This window comes from Castor canadensis, chromosome X (genome assembly GCF_047511655.1).
Source record: "Castor canadensis chromosome X, mCasCan1.hap1v2, whole genome shotgun sequence".
NCBI lineage: Eukaryota > Metazoa > Chordata > Mammalia > Rodentia > Castoridae > Castor > Castor canadensis.
In genome coordinates this window covers 142201819-142224346 of record NC_133405.1, presented here as the reverse complement: position 1 = coordinate 142224346, position 22528 = coordinate 142201819, and the positions used below count along the sequence as shown (strand labels likewise).

General features: G+C 41.9%; 2 protein-coding genes across 51 annotated transcripts in view; one reads left to right on the top strand and one right to left on the bottom strand.

Moving 5' to 3' along the window:
- LOC141410420 (ATP-dependent RNA helicase DDX3Y) overlaps positions 1 to 22528 on the top strand; it is a 1065346-nt gene that overhangs the window by 611861 nt on the left and 430957 nt on the right. The window lies entirely within an intron of this gene.
- Positions 1 to 22528, bottom strand: part of LOC141419674 (uncharacterized) — a 78481-nt gene that overhangs the window by 33680 nt on the left and 22273 nt on the right. For 21 of the 49 annotated variants that reach the window (XM_074062982.1, XM_074062951.1, XM_074062974.1 and 18 more), the window contains 2 exons: positions 17653 to 17700; positions 3931 to 4099 (listed from right to left, as the gene is read on the bottom strand). The exons of 2 other annotated variants lie outside the window; for them this stretch is intronic. Coding sequence is in view for 33 of the 47 variants with exons in the window: in XM_074062951.1 (XP_073919052.1) it covers positions 3931 to 4099; positions 17653 to 17700 (217 nt within the window). In the remaining 14 variants the exon portion in view is untranslated. Of the gene's footprint in view, positions 1 to 1155; positions 1391 to 3930; positions 4100 to 5940; positions 5991 to 12170; positions 12224 to 14643; positions 14679 to 17652; positions 17701 to 18091; positions 18219 to 22528 lie in introns of all 49 variants that reach the window. 26 more of the 49 variants (XM_074062995.1, XM_074062961.1, XM_074062975.1 and 23 more) reach the window with 13 other exon arrangements.

Below are 22528 nucleotides of genomic sequence, written 5' to 3'. Positions count from 1 at the left end.
CACTGAGTGATTTTTGGCCAAGATTCAAAAGCAACCCCAATGGAGGAAAGACGGTCTTCTGACAAATGGAGAGCCACCGGCAAAAAAGAAAAAGGAACCTCAATGTAAACCTCACACCTTAGAAAACAATCAAGTCAAATGAAACACGAAACCAGTGTGATGGAGTACACCCGAAATCCCAGGGAGACAAAGGCAGAAGGATCAAGAGTTTGAGGTGTGTCCAGGCGAAACTGGCAGAGACCCTTTCTCAAAAACAAAACACAAACAAAAGAGCTGGAGGTGTGACTCGAGTAGCAGAACATTCACCTGGCATGCAGGACGCCTTACATTCAATCCCCAGTACTGGGGAGGGGCCAAAGGAATACTTCTTTAAGCCAGAACATGAGTTTCAACACAAAAAATGAAGATAATGATATAAAAGTGAAAATGATGAAATATTCTTATATTTACTTACCTTTAAAGCAATCACTGCCAATTAACATTATACAAATGAAGCAAGAAACACTAGTTTCTTATTTTTTTTCCTTATGCAGTAAGGCGAATAAAAGGTGTTAACATTGAAGACACCTATTACATAAACGACAGACTGTGTCACATGAATACACACACCTGAGCCTCAACAGAAATCGCTTCTGGAACATACCTATTTCTCTTATTAATCGCTACAAATCTAGTAATATGCATACACTGTCTGGTGGCTGTTCTCATAAATCTCAGACAGGAACTATTTGCTGAACTCCTGTAATCTTCTGACTTGATTCTGACATTAAATTACACGTAAGTACGTTTATATGACAAAAACATCAGGAGAATTCTAAAGACATGGAAGTTCTGTCATCACCTTTGCTTTACTCCAAAGATAGACTGGGAAGGTAGTTCCAACACTGCTGCATAATTGCACATTAAACCGATTAGAAGGCTACTTAAGCTACACAGCTCACTTTATCAAAGTGCAGGAAATTTTGAACCCTGTTGTTTGTTCTACTAAGACTTTCATTCTCATTCTCTCTCGCGCTGTGTGTGTGTGTGTGTGTGTGTGTGTGTGCGTGTGTGTGTGTTTGTGAGAGAGAGAGAGAGAGAGACAGAGAGAGACCGTGCGTGCTAGAGCTGGGGGGACAGAGAGAGAGAGAGAGAGATACTGGGATTTGAACTCACGGCTTCCCACTTGCAAAGCAGGCTCTCTACCACTTGAGTAACACCTCTGGTCAATTTTGCTGTTTTATTTTGGAGATGGGCTCTGGAGAACTGTTTGCCAAGGCTGGCCTCAAACCTCAATTCTCCCAATCTCAGCTTCCCAAGTAGGTAGGATTACAGCCGTGAGCCACTGACACCCAGCCAGAGTATTTCATGGTCAAGGATTCCTGGTGAAGCTTAAGAAAGGTACAACAGACTGTTGAAAAAAAAAAACTTGTCTTTCCATGTAAGTTAATTGTCTAACACTATTCTACACTGTCTTTGCCATACAATCATTCCAAAGTTAACTATAAAATTTGGCATTAAAAATTCCAAGTCTGTTTTGCTTTGTTTCTGGAGACAGGGTTTCACTATGTAGCCTAGGGTGACCTCCAACTTTTGATCCTTCTGCCTCAGCCTCCCCTAAGTGCTGGTATTCCAGGCATGTGCCACCACACCCACCCCAAGTCTCCCTTATGAATGGACATACTTGGCATTAAGTAGAGGACAAATGTCACATGTGGCTACTCATCACACCTCATGATGCACACATGTGTACATCATATGCAATCTCTGTACAAATTGCAATAGCATGCATGAGTCCTACTATCCTACCTAAATAGCAATCCAATCCTAAATATCAATCCTCCACTGCTATTTGGACAGAGTCATGTTACGTAAGTCCAGGCATTCCGACCCTTCATGTGTGAATTCAAACTATGGAAGTGTTGTGAGAAACACACTGTCTTAAGGGCTCTTGCTGCTTCACAGGGATGGTGAGAGGGACACCAGACTCTACATCTGTTTTGTGGCTTTGGCATCACTCCAGGTATGTGAGCATTCAGATTACTTCTCAAGTCTCCAACAATGTTGTACAAGTTACCCAACTTCATTTTCTTTTAAAAACGTTGCTCCAGTTGTGACTAACGTGCATATACCTACGTGATCATGACTCTAAGGACACAAGGAACAATATAAACCCAGTAAGCTCCTACGTGCCCACTGCCAGTCATAAGACACCCTCAGTCCCTCCCTCCATGTATGACTCCATGAGACAAGTTTTTTGTTTTCAGTGGGGCATGAGATTTACTCGGGGCAAATGCACACAACTTCAAGTGTACCTAGTGATAATTTTTTTAAACATACTCTCTGACTGAGCCACATCCCCAAAGTCTTTACCCCAAGCGTTACTCAACCCTACCCCAAGACAAGTGCTCTGTATTCTGCCGCTGGCCATCAAGACAAGTTTGCATGTTCTGTGGTACCCCTTAGTAATGCGGACTTCTCTGGGGGTTAGCTTCCTTGCTCTAAAACACTTCAGGGATTCATTCATGTGGCTCGGTATTTAGTAGCACTTTCATCTTTTTTGCTGTCACTTCCTTTCTGCTGCCTCTTCTGATTTTCCTGTGTATCGTGAGAGCTACCTGACAGCATTCAGAACATAGCCACGTGTATAATTATGTTATCTGTGCACATAACCTCTTCATGAATACTCTTGTGCACTGGTTATCTGGTTTGTTCTTCTCCTGTAGATGTCAGGAGCTATTTATTGATGACCAATTTCTAGGAGTTTCAAGTATTTATGTGAACGTACAGCCCCTTAAAGCATGGCCTCAAGACCCTTTCCAGTGATAGATGAAGTCAAAAGTACTTCCATAATACCAAGATGCTATCTGCCCTTTTCCCCATGCTGGTATTTGCACCAACGCTACAAAAACACTTAAGTTGTGAGATTCCTGGCTTCATACAAAGCACGGGTGAAGACAGCAGCACCAAACTGTACTTACGGTCATCTGGAATCTTCACTACCGTACACCCTCTTAAATGGTAAGTAAGTCGTTAGATTAAAACCAAGTATTTCACTTAATGTTCCTGACACACAGGGAGAGCACCACGGAAAGACTGGAAGAACAATGCCACAAGCCAAGGCACCACCGGTGCTAAGAGAAAGGCTTACAACAGATCCTTCCCTACACATTCAGAGGGAAACCATGGACCTGCCAACTCTTCATTTTAGACTTCTGATCTTTAGAACTGTGAGATAACGAGCATATTTTTAACCTTTTAAGAAAAATTTTTGTAGTCTCTGTTTCTGACAACCTTGGCAAACTAACACAAACATGACTTTGAAGCACACTGCTGGCCAACTTCTCATTCTGCTGACCCCCAGCTCAGATGTCACCCCCCACTCAGCCTTCAAGACTACCTTATCCAAAGGGGATCCCTTTGCTCTCTACCCCTATGCTGCTTTTTGTTTTGGGTTTGTTTGGTTGGTTGGTTTGGGTCTGAACTCAGGCCTTGGGCTTGCTAGGCAGGCACTCTACCACTTGAGCCACTCCGCCACCCCAACCCAACACTGTTTGACTTCTGCATAGACTTGCCACTGACACAGCCTGGCTTGCTTTAGTTGAGCTTTAATTATTTGTTATCCACAGCAAAGCTTGTACCATGTGAAGCCAGTGTCTCCATCTTTTCTGTCAGTGCTTGTCACTAGTAGTACTAAAATACATCTGTTGCAAGAACCAGACAGTCACATTTAATTTGGGCATGCATTACTCGTGTGTGTGTTCAGAAGCTTCCAGACACTCCTGGACTACCTTATTTGCTTCCTGCATCTCTTCTTCCAAGCCTCCCCTTTCTTTTCTTTCTTACCCTTGGAGGGCCTTCAGAAAGTACCTGGATTTGCTGCATGCACACAGACATGGCTCTTGCTGTGCATGACTTGCATGGGTGACAACATGGCCTGTTTGTGCTCACCTGCTAGTGAGATACAGGGAGACTGAGAGGAAATGATAAGCAACTCCCGGAAACACTTCATGTTGTCTCTGAGTTGTGGAAAACAGGGAGAATGAGATGAAATGATAAGCAACTTCAGGCAACACTTCGGATAAACATTCCTGAGACAGAATCCTCAAACAGGAGTTGACTGTGGGAACAAGGAAAAAGATTCACACAGTTGTTGATCTATTTGCTGTCCAATTAAATATTTTTATTTATGTGTAATTTACTGATTAGAAACAGGGTTTAAAGGGGAACGATTGGTTCAAGGTGACAGCGGAATGGAGAATGACCCCAGATTCTCAGACCTGAGTGTCTCTCTCTCTCTCTCTCTCCCCACGCCCCGCCACCCCCCCCCCACACACAGCCTAGAGGGAAAAGAGAGTGAGAGCTATACTGCCTTGAAAACTCAGCACACCCCATGTTTACAGTGGCACTCCCTATTCACAATACCCAAGCTGTGGAATCAACCTAGTTCCCCATCAACTGGTGAATGAATAAAGAAAACGTGGCACATAGACACAATGGAGTATTATTCAGACATAAGGAAGAGTGAAGGGACCAGACACAGTGGCTCACGCCTACTACTACTACTAGTAGCAATCCCAGCTACTTGGGAGAAAGAGATCAGGAGGAGCCTGGCTTAAGGCCAGCCTGGGCAAAGAGGTAGCAAGACCCCCACCTCAACACACACCTATACTCTCAGCTATGCAGGAGGTTGCAGGTAGGAGGATACTAGTCTGAGGATACTGGTTGCAGGCAAAAAGTTAAAGAACTTACCTGAAAAAGAACTAAAGCAAAAATAAATTAAAAAGTCAGGGGAGACACTGGGATGTGCCTTAAGTTACAGATCTCCTGACTAGCAAGTTCAAGGCTCTGAACTTGAGTACTCCAGTGCTCCCTCTCTTTCTCTCTCTCTCTGTTTCTCCTTCCCTCTCTCCCTCTTTTTCGGTTTCCCTTCCTCTTTCCCACCCTCAGTCTGTCTCTCTCCATCTCTCCTTCCCTCCCTCTCCTCGCTCTTCCTCCCACATATCCCTCCCCCTCCTCTGCTCTCCTCTGCTTCCTCCCCCTGTCCTTCTCTCCCTCCTTCTCTGGCTCATCCTTCCTGCTCCTCTCTCCTTCACCCTCCATCTCACCTTCCCTCCCCCTTCCCCTCTTGTCTCTATTCTTCCCTCCCACCTTCTATCTCCCTCCCTCTCTACCTCTCCCTTTCCATCTCTCCTCTGGCCCCCTCATTTTCCCCCTCCCTCCTTCCTCCTCTCTCCATCACTCTCTCTCATCTTACTCCTTGTCTGTCCCTCTCCTTCCATCCCTCCCTCTCCCTGTCCCCTTTCCCACATCTGTCTCCTTCCTTCCATCCCTCCCTCTCCCTGTCCCCTTTCCCACATCTGACTCAATCCTTCCCTCTCCCCCTCCCTTTCCCCTCCCTCTTTCCCTTCCTCTCTCCCCCCCTTTCTCGCCATCTGTATCCATCCCTCCCTCCCAACTTCTCACCTTCTCCCTCTCTCTCAATTCCTCTCCTTTCCTCCCCCTCCCCACTCTGTATTTCCCCCCTCTTCTCTACCTCCCTCCCTCTCTGTTACAGAGGCACTGAGCAAAAGCAGTAGGAAACCCCCATGGTGGCCGACAAACTCCAGTATTGCTAATAAATAAACAAATAAATAAATGTAAAATTATATTGTTTGCAGGAGAAATGATGGAGCTAGAACTCATCACCTGAATTGAAATAAACCAGACTGCGAATGATAAATACCACGTATTTTCTCTCATAAGCCAGGCTTGTCCTAAAGTATATTTTGTTGCTGGGCAGCCTCCTCTGTCTGTCTTCCTTCTCTCCCTCCCTCTTCTCCCCTCTCTCCCTTGTCTCTCTCTGCCTCTTGTCTTCCCTGCTGGGATGAGTTCCTGTCTTAAACTGCTCTCACCAACACCGCCTAAGCACTCTGTTGAGGCATCCCAACCCCGACGTGCACACTGTGCATGCTGGCTTACTGTGAGAAATTCCTGAGATGCATCTGCTGCTCACCAAACTCTCCAGCCCTCTGAAAGTGTACAAAAAAGCAGTCAAATCGAAGCAGTTTGTACCACCTGGGGGAAGCAATGGAGGCTACGGTTGATGCTGAGTGCCTAGCCTCATCTCATAGCTAGCTTCCCTAATCTTAGCAGAGCACAGAGCCACCATCTGGTATTTTCTCCTTGCATCCACAGCTGGATCCACCCAGACTCTCAGGTGGCTGCTTGCTACACCTGTACACGGGAGTGTTCTTTGGGGTTTGGAATGCAAAAAAAGCAGAATCTTCTGCTTTTCCCATCCAAAACGTTTGACAAAGACACCTCCTGCAATGACCTCCCCCCACTTCACCAGCAACCAAGCTGGGAAGTGTTAGCGAACCTTGCACTAGCACTGGCTTGCTCCGAGATGCGAAGACATCCCATCTTAAGCCTTATGTTTTTAAACTCTCAGGACTTTTCCTGATGCTTGCTTTTTCCTTTCTTTGTGGCCCCACTTGGGGGATTTTCCCTCTTTCCTACTACTTTGCTCAGTGCTCTTGCAACAGGTACTTACAAGCTACTTTTGCTATTGCAACAGGTACTTACAAGCTACTTTTGCTATTGGCGGGGAGAGGGGGGAGAATGACTCCTTTCCTGGGGTCCATAAACTAACTAAAAGCAGGAGAAAAGCTTGACATCCCTACCTCCATTTTTGTATCTGCCTTTGCTTTGAGACATTCATCTTGCAGCCACCTTAGAATCCAGAAAGGACAGCAACTTTACAAGAAGAGATGGAAGAAACTGACCCCTAGGAAAGGAAGAGACCACCTGCCAGGCAACAATGACTTGCTTATCCTGACCACACTGCTCCCCTCAAGTCACGACAGCAATAGCAACTTCTCCAGAACCCTCCCAAAAAAGATGACCAGGTCACCCCTTGTGACTGCGACTGTTTAACTATGCATGCCACATACCCCCTGCTCTAATGTTTTTTCTATTTGAACCAAAAGTTCATGTCTGTACCAGGAAAATGGGCTGAAGGGTCCCCTGCCACGTGATAAACCTCCTTTCTCTGACCTTCACCATTACTTGTCTCCTCTACTTGGTGTACTGCAGCAACTGGCTGGACCTGACACGTGGAACCTCTGGAGCTTGGGCCAGTGGTCTAAAACCCCAGTTTCACTGTTTTTTAAGGTTCATTATTTCTTTTACAAATCTAAAGCTCCATAGTTCTGGTTTCCATATGGTTTCTGTCTACCGTTTACTGTTTCCCTCCCTTGCTTTTCTAGGTCACCCAACACTCAGAGTCACAAACCTGGTGACTTTGTTTCAGATTAGACTAGCACAGGAAAGCACTGGGTGTCTCTTATCCACCATATTAACAACTGCCCTACAAGTATTTAATATATCTCAGTAAGTACAAAGCTAATCACTACAACAAAATACAAAACCCTCCCAAAACCAAAAGAAATTCTGTATATAAAGTAAGGTGAAAATGTGAACGTCTAGAGAAAAAACATAGCAGACACTACATTATACTTGCAACTGTAAAAGATTTTCACAATACGGAAAAGGAAATTATTAGTTAAGTACAAATGGGATTAACCTACCTATTACAAGAATGCAATTTCCAACATGGCTCACAATGCAAGTCCTAAATGTATCATTTTTCTATGAGGCACATCTGAAATCAAATTACTTAGCAGAGGCAAAAGGATAAAATTGGGAATAGGAATACTAGACTAAACGAGAAAAACAACAGCAATGACATGAGGTCAAGCAGAATTCAAGTCCCCTGAAAGCATTACAACAGATTTTTTTAAAAAGGTGGTTTGTTTGTTTGTTTTTAAAAAAACATGAAAGGCCACAACGCACAGTACTACTCTGACATGTATTAATACTTAGGCGAGAAATAATGTAGCAACATTTTTGTGAAGAAAAATTATGGAATATTCAGGAAGACACATAAACATACAATTTAAAACATTAATGCACTATTTTCATTGCAGACGGACTGAAGGGTAAAACTCAATCAATCTTTCAGGTTAAAGGGGCATGACAACATGGCCAGGCATGGTGTTAAACAACTGGAATCCCAGCTATGTGGGAAGTAGAAAATGGGAAGATTGAAATTCAAGGCCAGCCCAGCCGAAAAAGTTGGCAAGACCCTATATCAAAACACAAGCTAGTGCTGGGGAAAGTGACTGTTTACAGACAGAAGACTGAAACCAGACCATCTCTCACCCTGAATGAAAATCAACTCTAAATGCACAAAAGATCTCAACACTAAGACCTACAACCCTGAAACTACTACAGGAAGACTCTGGAAGATTCATATATTTGTTTTCTGACTAGGACTCCAATTGCCCAGGAAATGAGAGCAAGAATTGTCTAATGGAACTGCATCAAGTTAAAACTTTGCTGCACTTCAAAAAAAAAGAGGTACACCACAGAGTGGGAGAAAATCTTCACCAGCTATTCAACACATAAGGGATTAATACCCAGAATATATAAAGAGCTAAAAACACCAAGTAGCAAAAGAACAAATAATCCAACTTAAAAATGGGCAAATGAAACTATAGACAGCCCTCAGACGAAATTCAAATGGCTAATAAATACAGAAAGGCATGTTCATCATCCTTACTCATAAAGGAACATGCAACTCAAAACTGCACAAAGACTCCATCCGGCCCCAGCCAGATTGGCAATCATTAAGAAAAAGGCATGGCAGTGTCTCAAAATGCTAAAAAACAGCCTTACCTTATGACTCCACCATACCACTCTTGGGCATGTATCCAAAGGAGTGTAAATCACTATACAAGAGAGATACACGTTTATTGCAGCTCCCTTACAATAGCCAAAATGATGGATTCTCTGCTGAATTCTATCAGACCTTTAAAGAAGAACTGATACCAACCCTCCTTAAACTGTTCCATGAAATAGAAAGGGAGGGAAATCTGCCTAACACATCTTATGAAGCCAGTATTACCCTTATCCCAAAACCAGGCAAAGACACCTCCAAAAAGGAGAACTATAGGCCAATCTCCTTAGTGAACACTGACGCAAAAATCCTCAACAAAATAATGGCAAACCAAATTCAACAACACATCAAAAAGATTATTCACCACGACCAAGTAGGCTTCATCCCAGGAAGGCAGGGGTAGTTCAACATACGAAAATTAATAAATGTAATAAGCCACATTAACAGAAGCAAAGATAAAAACCACTTGATCATCTCAATAGATGCAGAAAAAGCCTTTGATAAGATCCAACACCATTTCATGCTAAAAGCTCTAAGAAAACGAGGACCAGAAGGGAAGTACCTCAACATTATAAAAGCGATATATGACAAACCTACAGCCAGCATTATACGTAACGGAGAAAAACTGAAACCATTCCCTCTAAAATCAGGAACCAGACAAGGATGCCCACTATCACCACTCCTATTCAACATAGTACTGGAATTCCTAGCCAGAGCAATTAGGCAAGAAGAAGGAATAAAAGGAATACAAATTGGTAAAGAAACTGTCATGATATCCCTATTTGCAGATGACATGATCCTATACCTTAAAGACCCAAAAAACTCTACTCAGAAGATTCTAGACATCATCAATAGCTATAGTAAGGTACCAGGAAATAAAATCAACATAGAAAACAAAAGATGTGAATGACCTCTACGAGGAAAACTATAAACTTCTGAAGAAAGAGATTGAGGAAGACTATAGAAAGTGGAGAGATCTCCCATGCTCATGGATTGGTAGAATCAACATAGTAAAAATGTCTATACTCCCAAAAGTAATCTACATGTTTAATGCAATTCCCATCAATATTCCAATGACATTCATTAAAGACATTGAAAAATCTACCATGACATTTACATGGAAACACAAGAGGCCACGAATAGTCAAGGCAATACTCAGTCAAAAGAACAATACTGGAGGTATCACGATACCTGACTTCAAACTATATTACAAAGCAATAACAATAAACACAGCATGGTACTGGCACAAAAACAGACATGAAGACCAGTGGAACAGAATAGAGGACCCAGATATGAAGCCACACAACTATAACCAATTTGTCTTTGACAAAGGAGCTAAAAATACACGATGGAGAAATAGCTGCCTCTTCAACAAAAACTGCTGGGAAAACTCGTTAGCAGTCTGCAAAACACTGAAACTAGATCCATGTATATCACCCTATACCAAGATTAACTCAAAATGGATCAAGGATCTTCATATCAGACCACAAACTCTTAAGTTGATAAAGGAAAGAGTAGGAAATACTCTGGAGTTAGTAGGTATAGGTAAGACCTTTCTCAACGAAACCCCAGCAGTGCAGCAACTAAGAGATAGCATAGATAAATGGACCTCATAAAGCTAAAAAGCTTCTGTTCATCAAAAGAAATGGTCTCTAAACTGAAGAGAACACCCACAGAGTGGGAGAAAATATTTGCCAATAACACATCAGACAAAGGACTGATAACCAGAATATATAGGGAACTTAAAAAACTAAATTCTCCCAGAACTAATGAACCAATAAAGAAAGGGGCAAGTGAACTAAACAGAACTTTCTCAGAAGAAGAAATTCAAATGGCCAGAAAACACATGAAAAAATGCTCACCATCTCTAGCAATAAAGGAAATGCAAATTAAAACCACACTAAGATTCCACCTCACCCCTGTTAGAATAGCCATCATCAGCAACACCACCAACAACAGGTGTTGGCGAGGATGCAGGGAAAAAGGAACCCTCTTACACTGCTGGTGGGAATGCAGACTAGTACAAACACTCTGGAAAAAAATTTGGAGGCTACTTAAAAAGCTGGACATCGATCTACCATTTGATCCAGCAATACCACTCTTGGGGATATACCCAAAAGACTGTGACACAGGTTACTCCAGAGGCACCTGCACACCCATGTTTATTGCGGCACTATTCACAATAGCCAAGTTATGGAAACAGCCAAGATGTCCCACCACTGACGAATGGATTAAGAAAATGTGGTACCTATAAACACTGGAATTTTATGCAGCCATGAAGAAGAACAAAATGTTATCATTCGCTGGTAAATGGATGGAATTGGAGAACATCATTCTGAGTGAGGTTAGCCTGGCCCAAAAGACCAAATATCATATGTTCTCCCTCATATGCGGACATTAGATCAAGGGCAAACACAACAAGGGGATTGGACTTTGAGCACATGATAAAAGCGAGAGCACACAAGGGAGGGGTGAGGATAGGCAAGACACCTAAAAGATTAGCTAGCATTTGTTGCCCTTAACGCAGAGAAACTAAAGCAGATACCTTAAAAGCAACTGAGGCCAATAGGAAAAGGGGACCAGGAACTAGAGAAAAGGTGAGATCAAAAAGAATTAACCTAGAAGGTAACACACACGCACAGGAAATTAATGAGTCAACTCCCTGTATAGCTACCCTTATCTCAACCAGCAAAAAGCCTTGTTCCTTCCTATTATGGCTTATACTCTCTCTACAACAAAATTAGAAATAAGGGCAAAATAGTTTCTGCTGGGTATTGAGGAGCTGGGGGGGAGAGGAGGGGCACAGTGGGTGGTAAGGGAGGGGGTGGGGGCAGGGGGAGAAATGACCCAAGCCTTCTATGCAGATATGAATAATAAAATAATAATAATAAAAAAAGAAAACAATGCAACATGACCACTCCAAGGGTCAGCAGCTCCCCACCAATGGACACTAATGACAGTGAAGTGAATGATGTCCCAGAGAAAGAAATCAAAACAGTGATTACAAGAATGATAAACAAAATTAATGAGGACATGAATATGAACCTGGATGAAATTCCAAGACAACACACATAAACAGCTGGATGAAAAACAAGGAAGACAATGCAGGAAAAGAAAGAGGACTTCAGTAATAATATACACATCCTGACAAAAATCAAGCTGCAATCTGAAAATGAAAAGCTCAAAAATCAAAGGAAAACTTCATCATCAACTGGATCAAACTGAAGGCGGAACATCCAGCATATCACAGCTTGAAGACAGGATGCTGGAAGTAGAGAAAATAAGTCTGGTACTAATACTCAACAGTCCTTACAAGATTCATACAGAAGATTCCTTCCAACACAGACACAAGAAAAGTATTCTTATTTTAAAGCTTTAGGTAAAGAGGGGCTTGTTTATGGTTATGTCCGAGAGATTTTCACTAGAAATACAATACAGGAAATATTACTATCTTTTTTGGCCAACGTACCTGCTTACTTTGCTTCTATGACATTTTTCTCAATATATATGGACATTCTGCTCCTGGGGTTAAAAAAAAAAGAAAAAAATACCAGGACTTCAAGCAAAGACAGACAAGATTAAAACATTCAGACAAAGAAAACAGTTGAAAGGTACAAGTGGGACAGGTAAAACCTCTGGGACACCACTGAAAGAAAGACCGATCTTACAAATTGTGGGCATAGAAGGAGGAGAAGAGGCACAAGGTACAAACTAAAGGTATAGAGCACATATTCACAAAGTAACAGCAGAAACTTCACAAATCTGGGGAACAAGACAGGTCGTCTGAGTATAGGAGGCTTTTAGGATTATAAACAGACAAGTGTTTAAAAAAAAAAAAAAGAAGAGAAAAACCACCCACAATTTCATACTACAATTAAGTCATTACTTATGTAGAAGGGAAAAATTTTGAAAGCAGCACGAGAGGCACCACATTATATATACAGGCAGACCCTTCAGAAAACAGCACATTTCTCAACAGAAGTGTTAAAAGCCCAAAGGGAATGGGATGATGCATTACAAGCCCTGAAAGGGACTACCTGCTAAGCTGTCCTGCATAAGTGAAGGAGAAATGACAAAGAAAAGCTAAAAGAGCTCACGACCACTAAGGAAGATACTTAAAGGAACCCTACACACAGATGAAAAAGAGAAATGCAGCCAAAAAACACAAGGCAGAATAAAGCTCACTGTACAAGCAGATAAGCAAATGAGCAGGAGAAAAGAATCAAATGCTACAAAACAACGAAGTGGCAGAAATGACTACGTACCTTTCAAAATTAACTCCAAACATTAATGGTTTCAGTATTCCAATCAAAAGTCACAGACTGGTGGGTTAGATTAAAACACAAGCCCCAACCAATTGTTGCCTACAAGAAAGGCACCGCAGTGGAAAACAAACACAGCCTCAAAAGTATGGAAAAAGATATTGCAAAGCACATGGAGAACAAAGGCAAGCTGATACAACAAACTTCAAACCCAAATTACCCAGAAGGTTCATAAACGTCACTTCACACTGACAAAGGAAATGATGCATTAAAAAGAAAACAACTTGTGAAGAATTTGTTTACAAAAAAGATGCACACTGAATGTCAGTGTACCTAATTTCAAAAAACAAATACTTCTGGACATAAAAACACAGGTAAAACACAACACAGTGACAGGGTGACTTCAATATCCACTCTCATTAATATGCATGTCATGCTGACTAAAAAAAAAAAAAGAAAAAATTAGAGATCAGAATTAAATGATGCCCTAGATCATATGGACAGAACAGACATCTAGAAATATTCCACGCAGCAGCCACAGCATACATATTCTACTCAGCAGCCCATGGAAGTTTTTCCAAAATAGGTCATATTTTGGAACATAAACCAAGTCTTAACAGACACAAGAAAGCTAAAATAACATCCTGTATTTTACCAGACCACAATGCAATAAAACTACAAGTTAACAGCAAGAGAAGCTATAAAAAATATACAAACTCCTATACTTTTGAACGATCAGTCATCAAAGAAATCAAGTGAAAATGAAAACACAATTTACCAGAACTTTTGGGACACCACAGAGGCAACACTAAGATGAAACCTTATACCTCGGCGTGCCAACATTTAAAAAATTGGAGAGATCTCAAGTAAGGGACCTAACCACATATTCCAAGCTCTCAGAAAAACAAGAGCAAGAAAAACTCAAATCAGAACGTGGAAAGAAGTAATAAAATTAAGGCAGGAATTTAATGAAATGGAGATTTTTTAAATAATGCAGTCAATGCAGCAAAAGTTGAACTTTTCAGAAGATAAACTAGATAGACAAACCCGTAGCCAAACTAACCCAAAGAAGGAGAGAAATGGCCCAAATTAATAAAATTAGAAATGAAAAGGGGGACATCACAACAAATACCAACAAACTTCAGAGGATCATTAGGGAGCACACTGAAAACCTGCATTCCAGTGCACTGGAAGATATAGGAGGAATACATAAATTTTTAGAGCAATGTGACCTACCAAAATTGTACCAAGACAATATAAATCACCTTAACCAGCTCTACAGTGAACAATGAGATTGAAGTTTCTAACAAAGAAACCTAGGACTTGATGGATTTACTGCTGAGAATTATACCCAGACCATTAAAGAGGAACTAAGACCACTTCTCCTCAAGTTATTCCATAAAACAGAAAGGGAAGGAACATTACCACACTCATTCGTGAAGCCAGTGTCACCTTGATACCCACAGGGAATAAGGTCACAGCAACAACAAAGTAAGTCAGAGACCAACGTCCTTGCTGAACACAGATGCAAACCTTCTCAACAAAATACTTCCAAACGGAATACACTGTCATCAAGATGGCCTCAATCCCAGGGACGCAAGGATGGTTTTGACATACACAACTCAGTAAGAGTAATACAGCATGTAAACAGAATAAAGAACAAAAAAAAAATCATGTCACCTTAGGCTGGAGGAGTGGCTCAAGTGGTAGAGTGCCTGCCTCGCAAGCGTGAAGCCGAGTTCAAAGCCCGGTACCGAGAAAGAAAAAAAAAAAAAAAGTCATCTTCAATAGGCACAGAAAAAAAATCTTTGATAAAACTCACCATGCCTCTATGATAAAAGTCCTCAACAAACTAGGAACAGAAGGAAAATACCTTAACACGATAAAGGGGTAACATCACACTAAATGGAAGAAAAGAAAAACAAACAAACAAACAACAACAACAAAAAGAAAGCATGTCCTCTCACGTTACAGGTAGGAGAGAAAGAAAGGTGCTCATTCTTCCCACTGTGGAAAAATAGTGCTTGAATTCTTAGCCAGAACAATATGGCAAGAGAAAGAAAGAGAAGGGATGAAAGTAGGAAAGATGTCTAATTATCCCTATGTGCAGATGGTATGATCCCAAATATAAGACCAAAAAGCTCTCAGTTTTTAATTAACATTTTCTGCCAAGTAGAAGGATACAAAATTCAATGCAAAAATGTCAGTAGCTTTTGCTTACACCAATAATAAATAGGCTGAGAAAACAAATCAGGAAAACAATCCCACTCACAAAAGCCTCAAAAAAATTAAATACGTAGCAATGACCCAACCTAGAAAGGGGAAAGAGCTCTACACTGAAAACTACAAAGCAGTGAGGCAAGAAATTAAAGAAGATACTAGAAAATAGAAAGAACACCCATGTTCATGGATGGGCAGACTTAATAGTGTGAAAAAGGCTACATGTCAAAATCAAGCTGCAGATTCAGTGTAATCCTTATTAAAATCACAATGTCATGCAGTATTCCCAGAAATTGAAATCAATCCTGCAATTCACATGGGAATGAAAGAGTCCAAACAGCCACCAGATCCTGAGCAAGAAGAGCGACGCTTGAGGTATCATAATACCTGACCTCAAAGTACATCACAGAGCCACAGTAACATTAACAGTATAGTACTGGCCCCAAAAGAGACACAGACCATTGGAACACACCAGAAGATCCACAAACAAGACCACACTGCCAGAGCCATCTGCTTTTCAACAAAGTTGCGCAACCCTTTGCGAAAACTGGAAAAAAAAGACAGCCTCTTCAACAAATGGTGTTGGGAAAACAGCACATCTAAAAGTGAAACAAGACCCCTCTCTCACCCTGTACAAAACACCAACTCAAAATGAATCAAAGACTGCAATGTAAGGCTCAAAAACCTGAAACTACAATAGGAAAACACAGGAGAAATGCCTGAGCATAGGGTCATAGGCAACCCCTTCTTTTTTTTTTTTTTTCTTTTGGGTAGCACTGGGGTTTGAATTCAGGGCCCCATGCTTCCTAGCCAGGCACTCTTGCCTCTTGACCCACACCACCAGCCTGGCAACTACCTTCCACGTAAGACTCCAACTGCTCAGGAAATAAAAACAAGTACAGACAAATGGGACGGGCATCACATTAAAATATTCTGTACATCCAAAGAAACCATCACTTCCCGGGAGCATGCTGATGATGGTGTCACTTGGAGCCTGGGCTACTGCATGCAGGGGTTGAAGGTCTGGTGAGAGGTTAATGGAATTTTTCGGTGGTCTGGGTTAAAGCTCGCGGGGGTTAAGGGCGGACTGGGTGGGTTGTGTGCCTTTCTGACCCAGATCAATCATTTGGCTTCAGGCAGCCTTACTAGACAGCAAGCCAAGTGAACCAGCTCAAACCCACGTGCCATTCCTTGGCAGGTTCCAGGTTTTTGCTTCTATTATGAATTTTTCTATTAGGAATTTTCATAATCCTCACTCCAACTAAAGACAATGGCCAAGAACAAACAGAGGGCAGAAGTCCTGGAATGTAGTTCACATAGCCAGCCAAAAAAAAACTTTAAGGCTAAAAACAAAACAAAACCAGCTACCATGAATCTTAAGAAGATAAAACATTGGGAATGATGAAAAAAGTTAACAGAATGAATAAAACTTTCGTAAACATACAGAAGGAATTTGCATACTTTTCAAAAGGCCTTTTACTTGAACCTGTGCAGAAAGAGCTGATTCCTTGATAATCCACCAGTTAATGTTGATAAAGCTACAAGATTAATGGCTCAGCTGTAGTATTTCTCCTGAGAGACCAATAAATTAAACGTTTTATATAAAAAAAAAAAAAGGAAAAGAAACAATCAGGGCTGCTGGGTGTGGCTCCTGCAGCGGACTGCCTGCCTAGCGGGCCGAGTTCAAACGCCAGTACCGAGAAGAAAAAAAAAAAAAGGAGGGGGGAGGGTGGGTGGCACAGGTCCGCACAGTATCTCTAGTGTGTGCTGACTTCAATGCCTTCAGATAAATGCCCTGCAGTGGTGGAGCAGGATCATATGCTAGCTCTCTTTTTAGTTTTTTGACAAACCACCCCATGATTTCCAAAGTGGCTTCAATAATTTACACTCCCACCAAAATGTACTGGTATTACTTCCCTGGTCCCCATCCACAGCAGCGTCTGTTTTTGTTTTCCATGAAGTGAGATAAAATCCCAATCATTTTGATTTGCATATCCTTTATGACCAAGGATGTTTAACATTCCTTCTTGTATTTACTGGCAATATGTACTTCTTCTTTTGAGAACTGCCTGTTCAATACACTTGCTCATTTATTAGTCGGGTTATTTCTTGTTCTCTGTTAATGTCTTGGTGTTCTTTCTATATTCTGGATTGGATACTATTCCCTTATCCAATTAATAGCTGGCAAAAAATTTTCTCCCATTCCTTTTTGGTTTCCCTTTTTTCCAGGACTAGGCTTTGAACTCAGGACTCAGGACCTTGCACTTGCTAGGAAAGCGCTCTAACACTTGAGCCACAACCCCAGCCCTTTTGCTCATTTACTATTTTTCAGGTAGGGTCTCACGCCTTCTGGCCCAGGTGGCCTGGACGGTGATCCTCCTGCTTACACACACCTCCCACATAGCTGAGGTGACAGGCGTGCTCCTCCTTCACACTCAAGACTATTTGTTGAGATGGCATCTCACTAACCTTTTGCCACAGCTGCTCTCGAACCACAATCCTCCAGATCTTCTTTGCCTGCCAAATAAATGGTATTACAGGCATGAGCCACCGCACCCAGACTTCTCTCGTTCTTTCAGGCTGTTTCTGTAACCTCTCCCCTTTCATAGTGTTTTGGTCAAAGCTCTGTGTTGGGGTTCGTTGCTTCTTTTCTAAGTCCAAAATTCAATTAATTCTGAATTTCATCTGCATTCTGTCCACTGCCTTACTGTTGCCTTCCCTTACTTTTCCTCACCACAGTCCTCTCCCTCAACCACAAACTGATGATTCTGTTTCAGGTTCACGGAGACACAGAAAGTCCTTTTGTTTGTTCTGGTATTTCTTGATTTCCTCTGGTCACCAGCACTGTTTCACAGCAGTGCCAATGCAGCCCTTTCTAAATCGCCCACCTTTCCTTGTAGTCACATACCTTAGGCTTTACTTCAGATTCATGGAGATGCAAGACTATGGTGCACGTCTGTCATCGCCATCTTGGAACTTTTTAAATGAAGTAAAGCTTGACAAATTGAAATGTGTATCATAATCCATATTGGCCACTAAGAAAGTAAAGCCAAAATATAGTGTTTTTAAAAAACAACAACAGCAACAACAAAATTAAGATAGTACACACATAAATTATTACAAAGAAAAAAAAACAAGAAGGAACAAAACAGATGAGACATTCGGAAAGCAAATCACAGAATGGTAAGTAGAAATCCAACCACATCAACACCACCGATGATGTGACTGGATTAAACAACACAAAGCAAAGGCAGACTCAATTTTTAGGAAAAGAAGATACAACTATATGATAGCCATAGAGTCAAACTTTAAATTCAAAAGTCCAAACTGGACAAAATAAAAGGATAAAAAGATAAATAATGCTAATGTGAAACATAACAGAACATAATAGAACTTGAGTGAGTAGTCACACGTTATTTTATCTAAGACATAAAAAAAGTGATTGTTTTTTTCATAATGATCAGGAAAATATAACAATTAAGAACGCACATGCACTGAACAACAAGGCCCCAAAACATATGAAGCAAAACTCAGAGAATGGAAGGGGCATAGCCACTTCGACAATAATTGTTGAGTACTTATCTGATCAACTATCAGTGATTGACAGAACACGTACAGAGAAAATTAGGAAATACATTGGGAGTAATCCAAGATGGCTGAACAGACAACCAGCACTCACCTCTTCCATCACACACACAAAACCAAACAGTCAAGGGGTACAAATGACTATACCCCTTGAGGTGAATGATCATGGCATAACTCTAGAGATCAGCAAGGGAGAGACTGGCACCTTTTAAAATGGAGAGTCCTGGAACAGTTTAACAAGAGAAACAAAATACCTCATCATCTACCACCTCGATTCCATAGCCTAGGGAGAAAGGAGTCTCCCCTCTGTCGGAGAAAGTGAGTGGATGAGTGTCCCAGTAAACTCTCATCAGTGTGGATGTTCACAGTCTCACCTACCGGAAAATTCAAATACCTCACAGGCATCAACCCACTGACATAAGTAATCTGAAGTCTACACCTCATCCTTGCCTTGAAAAGAATTTTCACGTAATTTCCCGTGAAGCCCCAGGGTGCTACACCCAGGAACCATTTTAAGAAGGAGACTACTGTCCAAATTTGGTTTGCTCCAGTAGTTTAAAAGAAAAATCCCTGCATATCCCCAGTCTCTTGTACTCCACAGACATTCCAATGCACTTGTCTGGGGGGAGGCTGCCTCACAAACCCTAGCAGCACAACAGTAATTTTAACTCCCTGGGTGTCCTGCAGTGTAGGCCACAGACATTACAACGTGGAGGGAAAAGGAGGGCACTACCCTTGAGAACCAGAAAAAATGGTGGGCTTGCCCTCTGAGACCAAGAGAATGGCCAGCTACGTGTGGATTTCTGCTGATGCTACAACTGAAGGCAGATGTAGCATCAAGACGTAGCATCAAGGAGACTGAAAGTCTCCTTGCCCCTCCCCCTGCACCACCCTCAGGTGCCAGTTCCTGACAGGACATGGTTCCCATCACTACCAACACACTTGAGCTTGTGGAGGCAGACCTGAGACCCTCTTATTGCTCTGGCTGTAGACCCACTGCTGAGTGCACAGAGCTAGAGGGGCTGAGTTCACCTACGCCTGGTTCTGTTTGAGGTCCTGCTCCCAGGTGGCCACTACCACGGTAGCAGCAGAGAATACCACAACTCCTGCTGCCACTGACCTACACAGTTCCTGCCACTGTTTCTGACCGTGGGCGGCTAACAGGACTATATGTGAACACCAGGAAGAGGGCGCTGTATTTCCTGCCACACAGGTCTCCATGCCCTATCTGGGGACCAACCCTAATGATTTGGTCATAGGAGAATCCCTGAGACTGCTATTAACCATAGTAGTGTTGCCAGTGCCACAGGCACCTGCTAATTGAAGAGCTAGCCTCAAATGTGCCTGGGGAAATTAAGGTAACATGATAGGGCTAAAACACACCCACTGTAACAGCAGCCACACAGGGTGCACCCAGACACCCATACCAACTGCTGTCTGCACCACATCTACCAGAACTGCTAGAATATCTCCTCTCCTGGATGTCGCACAGGAACAGTGGGTCTTTGAAGCTGCAGTATGTATTTGCTATGCCAAATTTCACTAATCAGGGACCAGTAAGAATCAAAGCCAACACTGCATAACAAATCAAAATCCCAAGTCATGTTTTCAGGAGAAAACCCACTCAATAGGAAGGTCAACTGGTAAAAGTAAGAAATACGGCTTATGCACCAGATGGACAAATCTCAACACAGGAATGCAAGAAACATGTAAAAATGAGATTATCAAAGTAACTCTCCAGCAACAAATATCAAGGAAACTAAAAACAAGATCCAAAGACTGTAACAAAGAATGAAACAGGAATCTTGGAAATCCATACTCCAATAAGTCAAACAGAAAAACTGCCAACAAGGAAAGAAAAAAGAGTAAAAAGAAAAGAAAGAAAAAAAGAAAGAGAGAGAGAGAGAGAGAGAGAGAGAGAAAAGAAAATGCTATCCTGCAATAAACAATCAAACAGCAAGATGAACAAGAGATGTCAAACAAGAATAAAAACTATTCAAATCAACTAGAAGACAATGAACAAAATGACAGCTGTAAGTCGTACCAAAAACTGTCTATGGATAAAATGCCCAAAAAGCAATTCAAAGGGGTGGCTGTGAGGGCAATCAGGCTGTGACATCTGTCACTGCACTGATCGCTAATCTGGCTGGCTAGGCAGGTGTTCCTTTCCTTCCTCAGTGCTCCATGCGTGCCTCTCCTGAAGCTACACACTTGGTCAAAGGGTCTGGCCTTCCCCAGTAGAGGAGACCCATTCTTCAGGCAAAGATACACGAGTAGCTGCACTCCACTGCTACAATCTAGAAACAAGCTCTCAAGAATTCAAATGGAAGCGAGGCACCAGTGGCTCACACCTGTAATCCCAGCTACTTGGGAGGCTGAGATCAGGAGGATCCAGGTTCAAAGCCAGCCTGGGAAAATAATCCTCGAGACACCATCTCCAGGACTCTGGCATAGACCACTAGCTTCTGAACTGCTGTGCTCCCAAGCCAAACAGCTGCAGAACAATAAAAAATAAAATATACCAAAACTGTTGTAGCTTTAGTATCAGTTTAAAAAAAAAAAAAACAAAACGAGAAAACTCTGTAGTCAAGCAAACAATGATAGCCAGAATGAAGAGACAGCCAACAAACAGCAGATCTTTCCCACTTACTCATCTGACACAGGACTGAGAAGGAATAACGCAATTAATAAGCTAGCAAGTGAACTGAATAGACAGTTCTCAAAAGAAGTACAAGTAGCGGGAGGGAGGGAGGAAGGGAGGGAAGAGAGGGGAAAAGGAGGGAAGAGAGGGGAAGGCAGGGAGGGAGGGAGGCTGGAACTTTCAATGCACTTAGCCATAAAGGAAATGCAATCAAAAAATCACACTAAACTTTCATCTCACCTCACTATGAAAATCAGAATGGAGGTCCCTGAAAAAACTAAACTAACTCACTGTGTCAATTGTTTCCTTTGCTGTGCAGAAGCTTTGAAGTTTGTTGTAAGCTCATTTGTCAATTTTTGCTTTTGTTTCCTGTGTTTTGGGTTGTTTTGTTTTTGTTTTTTTTTTCCAAAATATCACTGCCTATTCCAAGGTCCTGAAGTTATCCCCCTATGTCTTCTTCAAGTAGCTATAGAGTTCCAGGTATTACATTGAGGTCTTTCATCCGTTTAAGTTCTTTTTTTTTGAGAAGATGCAGCGTACCTGTCAAATTTCAATCTGATGCATGCTGACATCCAGTTTTGCCAGCACAATTCATTGAAGAATCTCTCATCTCACCCTGTATGTTTCTGCTGTATTTATGGAGACATCTGTTGGTTGCTGGTGCAAGACTTTATCTATGTGATCCCTCTCTTCTCTTCGCTTGGTTTGTGAGGCCACTTTAATTCTAGTATCCCTGTGTTTAGCTTCCCATGTCTCTACTGGTAGATCACCTGCCTAGCCAGCATGAGTGTAAACCTTCACTCCAGTGTGGCTTGGCTCACCCCTGTGATTCTAGCTACTTGGAAGGCCAAGATCAGGACAATCATGGTTACAGGTCAGTCAGCTGGGGCAAAAAGTTCTCCAAAACTAACCGTAGCAAAATGGACTGAAGAGTGGTTCGAGCAGTAGAGAAACTGCTTTGCAAGCGTGCAAAGAACTGAGTTCGAACCCCAGGCCTACCAAAAAAATAAAAAACAAACTCCACTACTGCCAAAAAAACAGAATAAAATTATACTGTGTACAGGTAAACGGATGGAACTACCAATCATCGTGCCAAGCAAAACAACCCAGACAGGTATC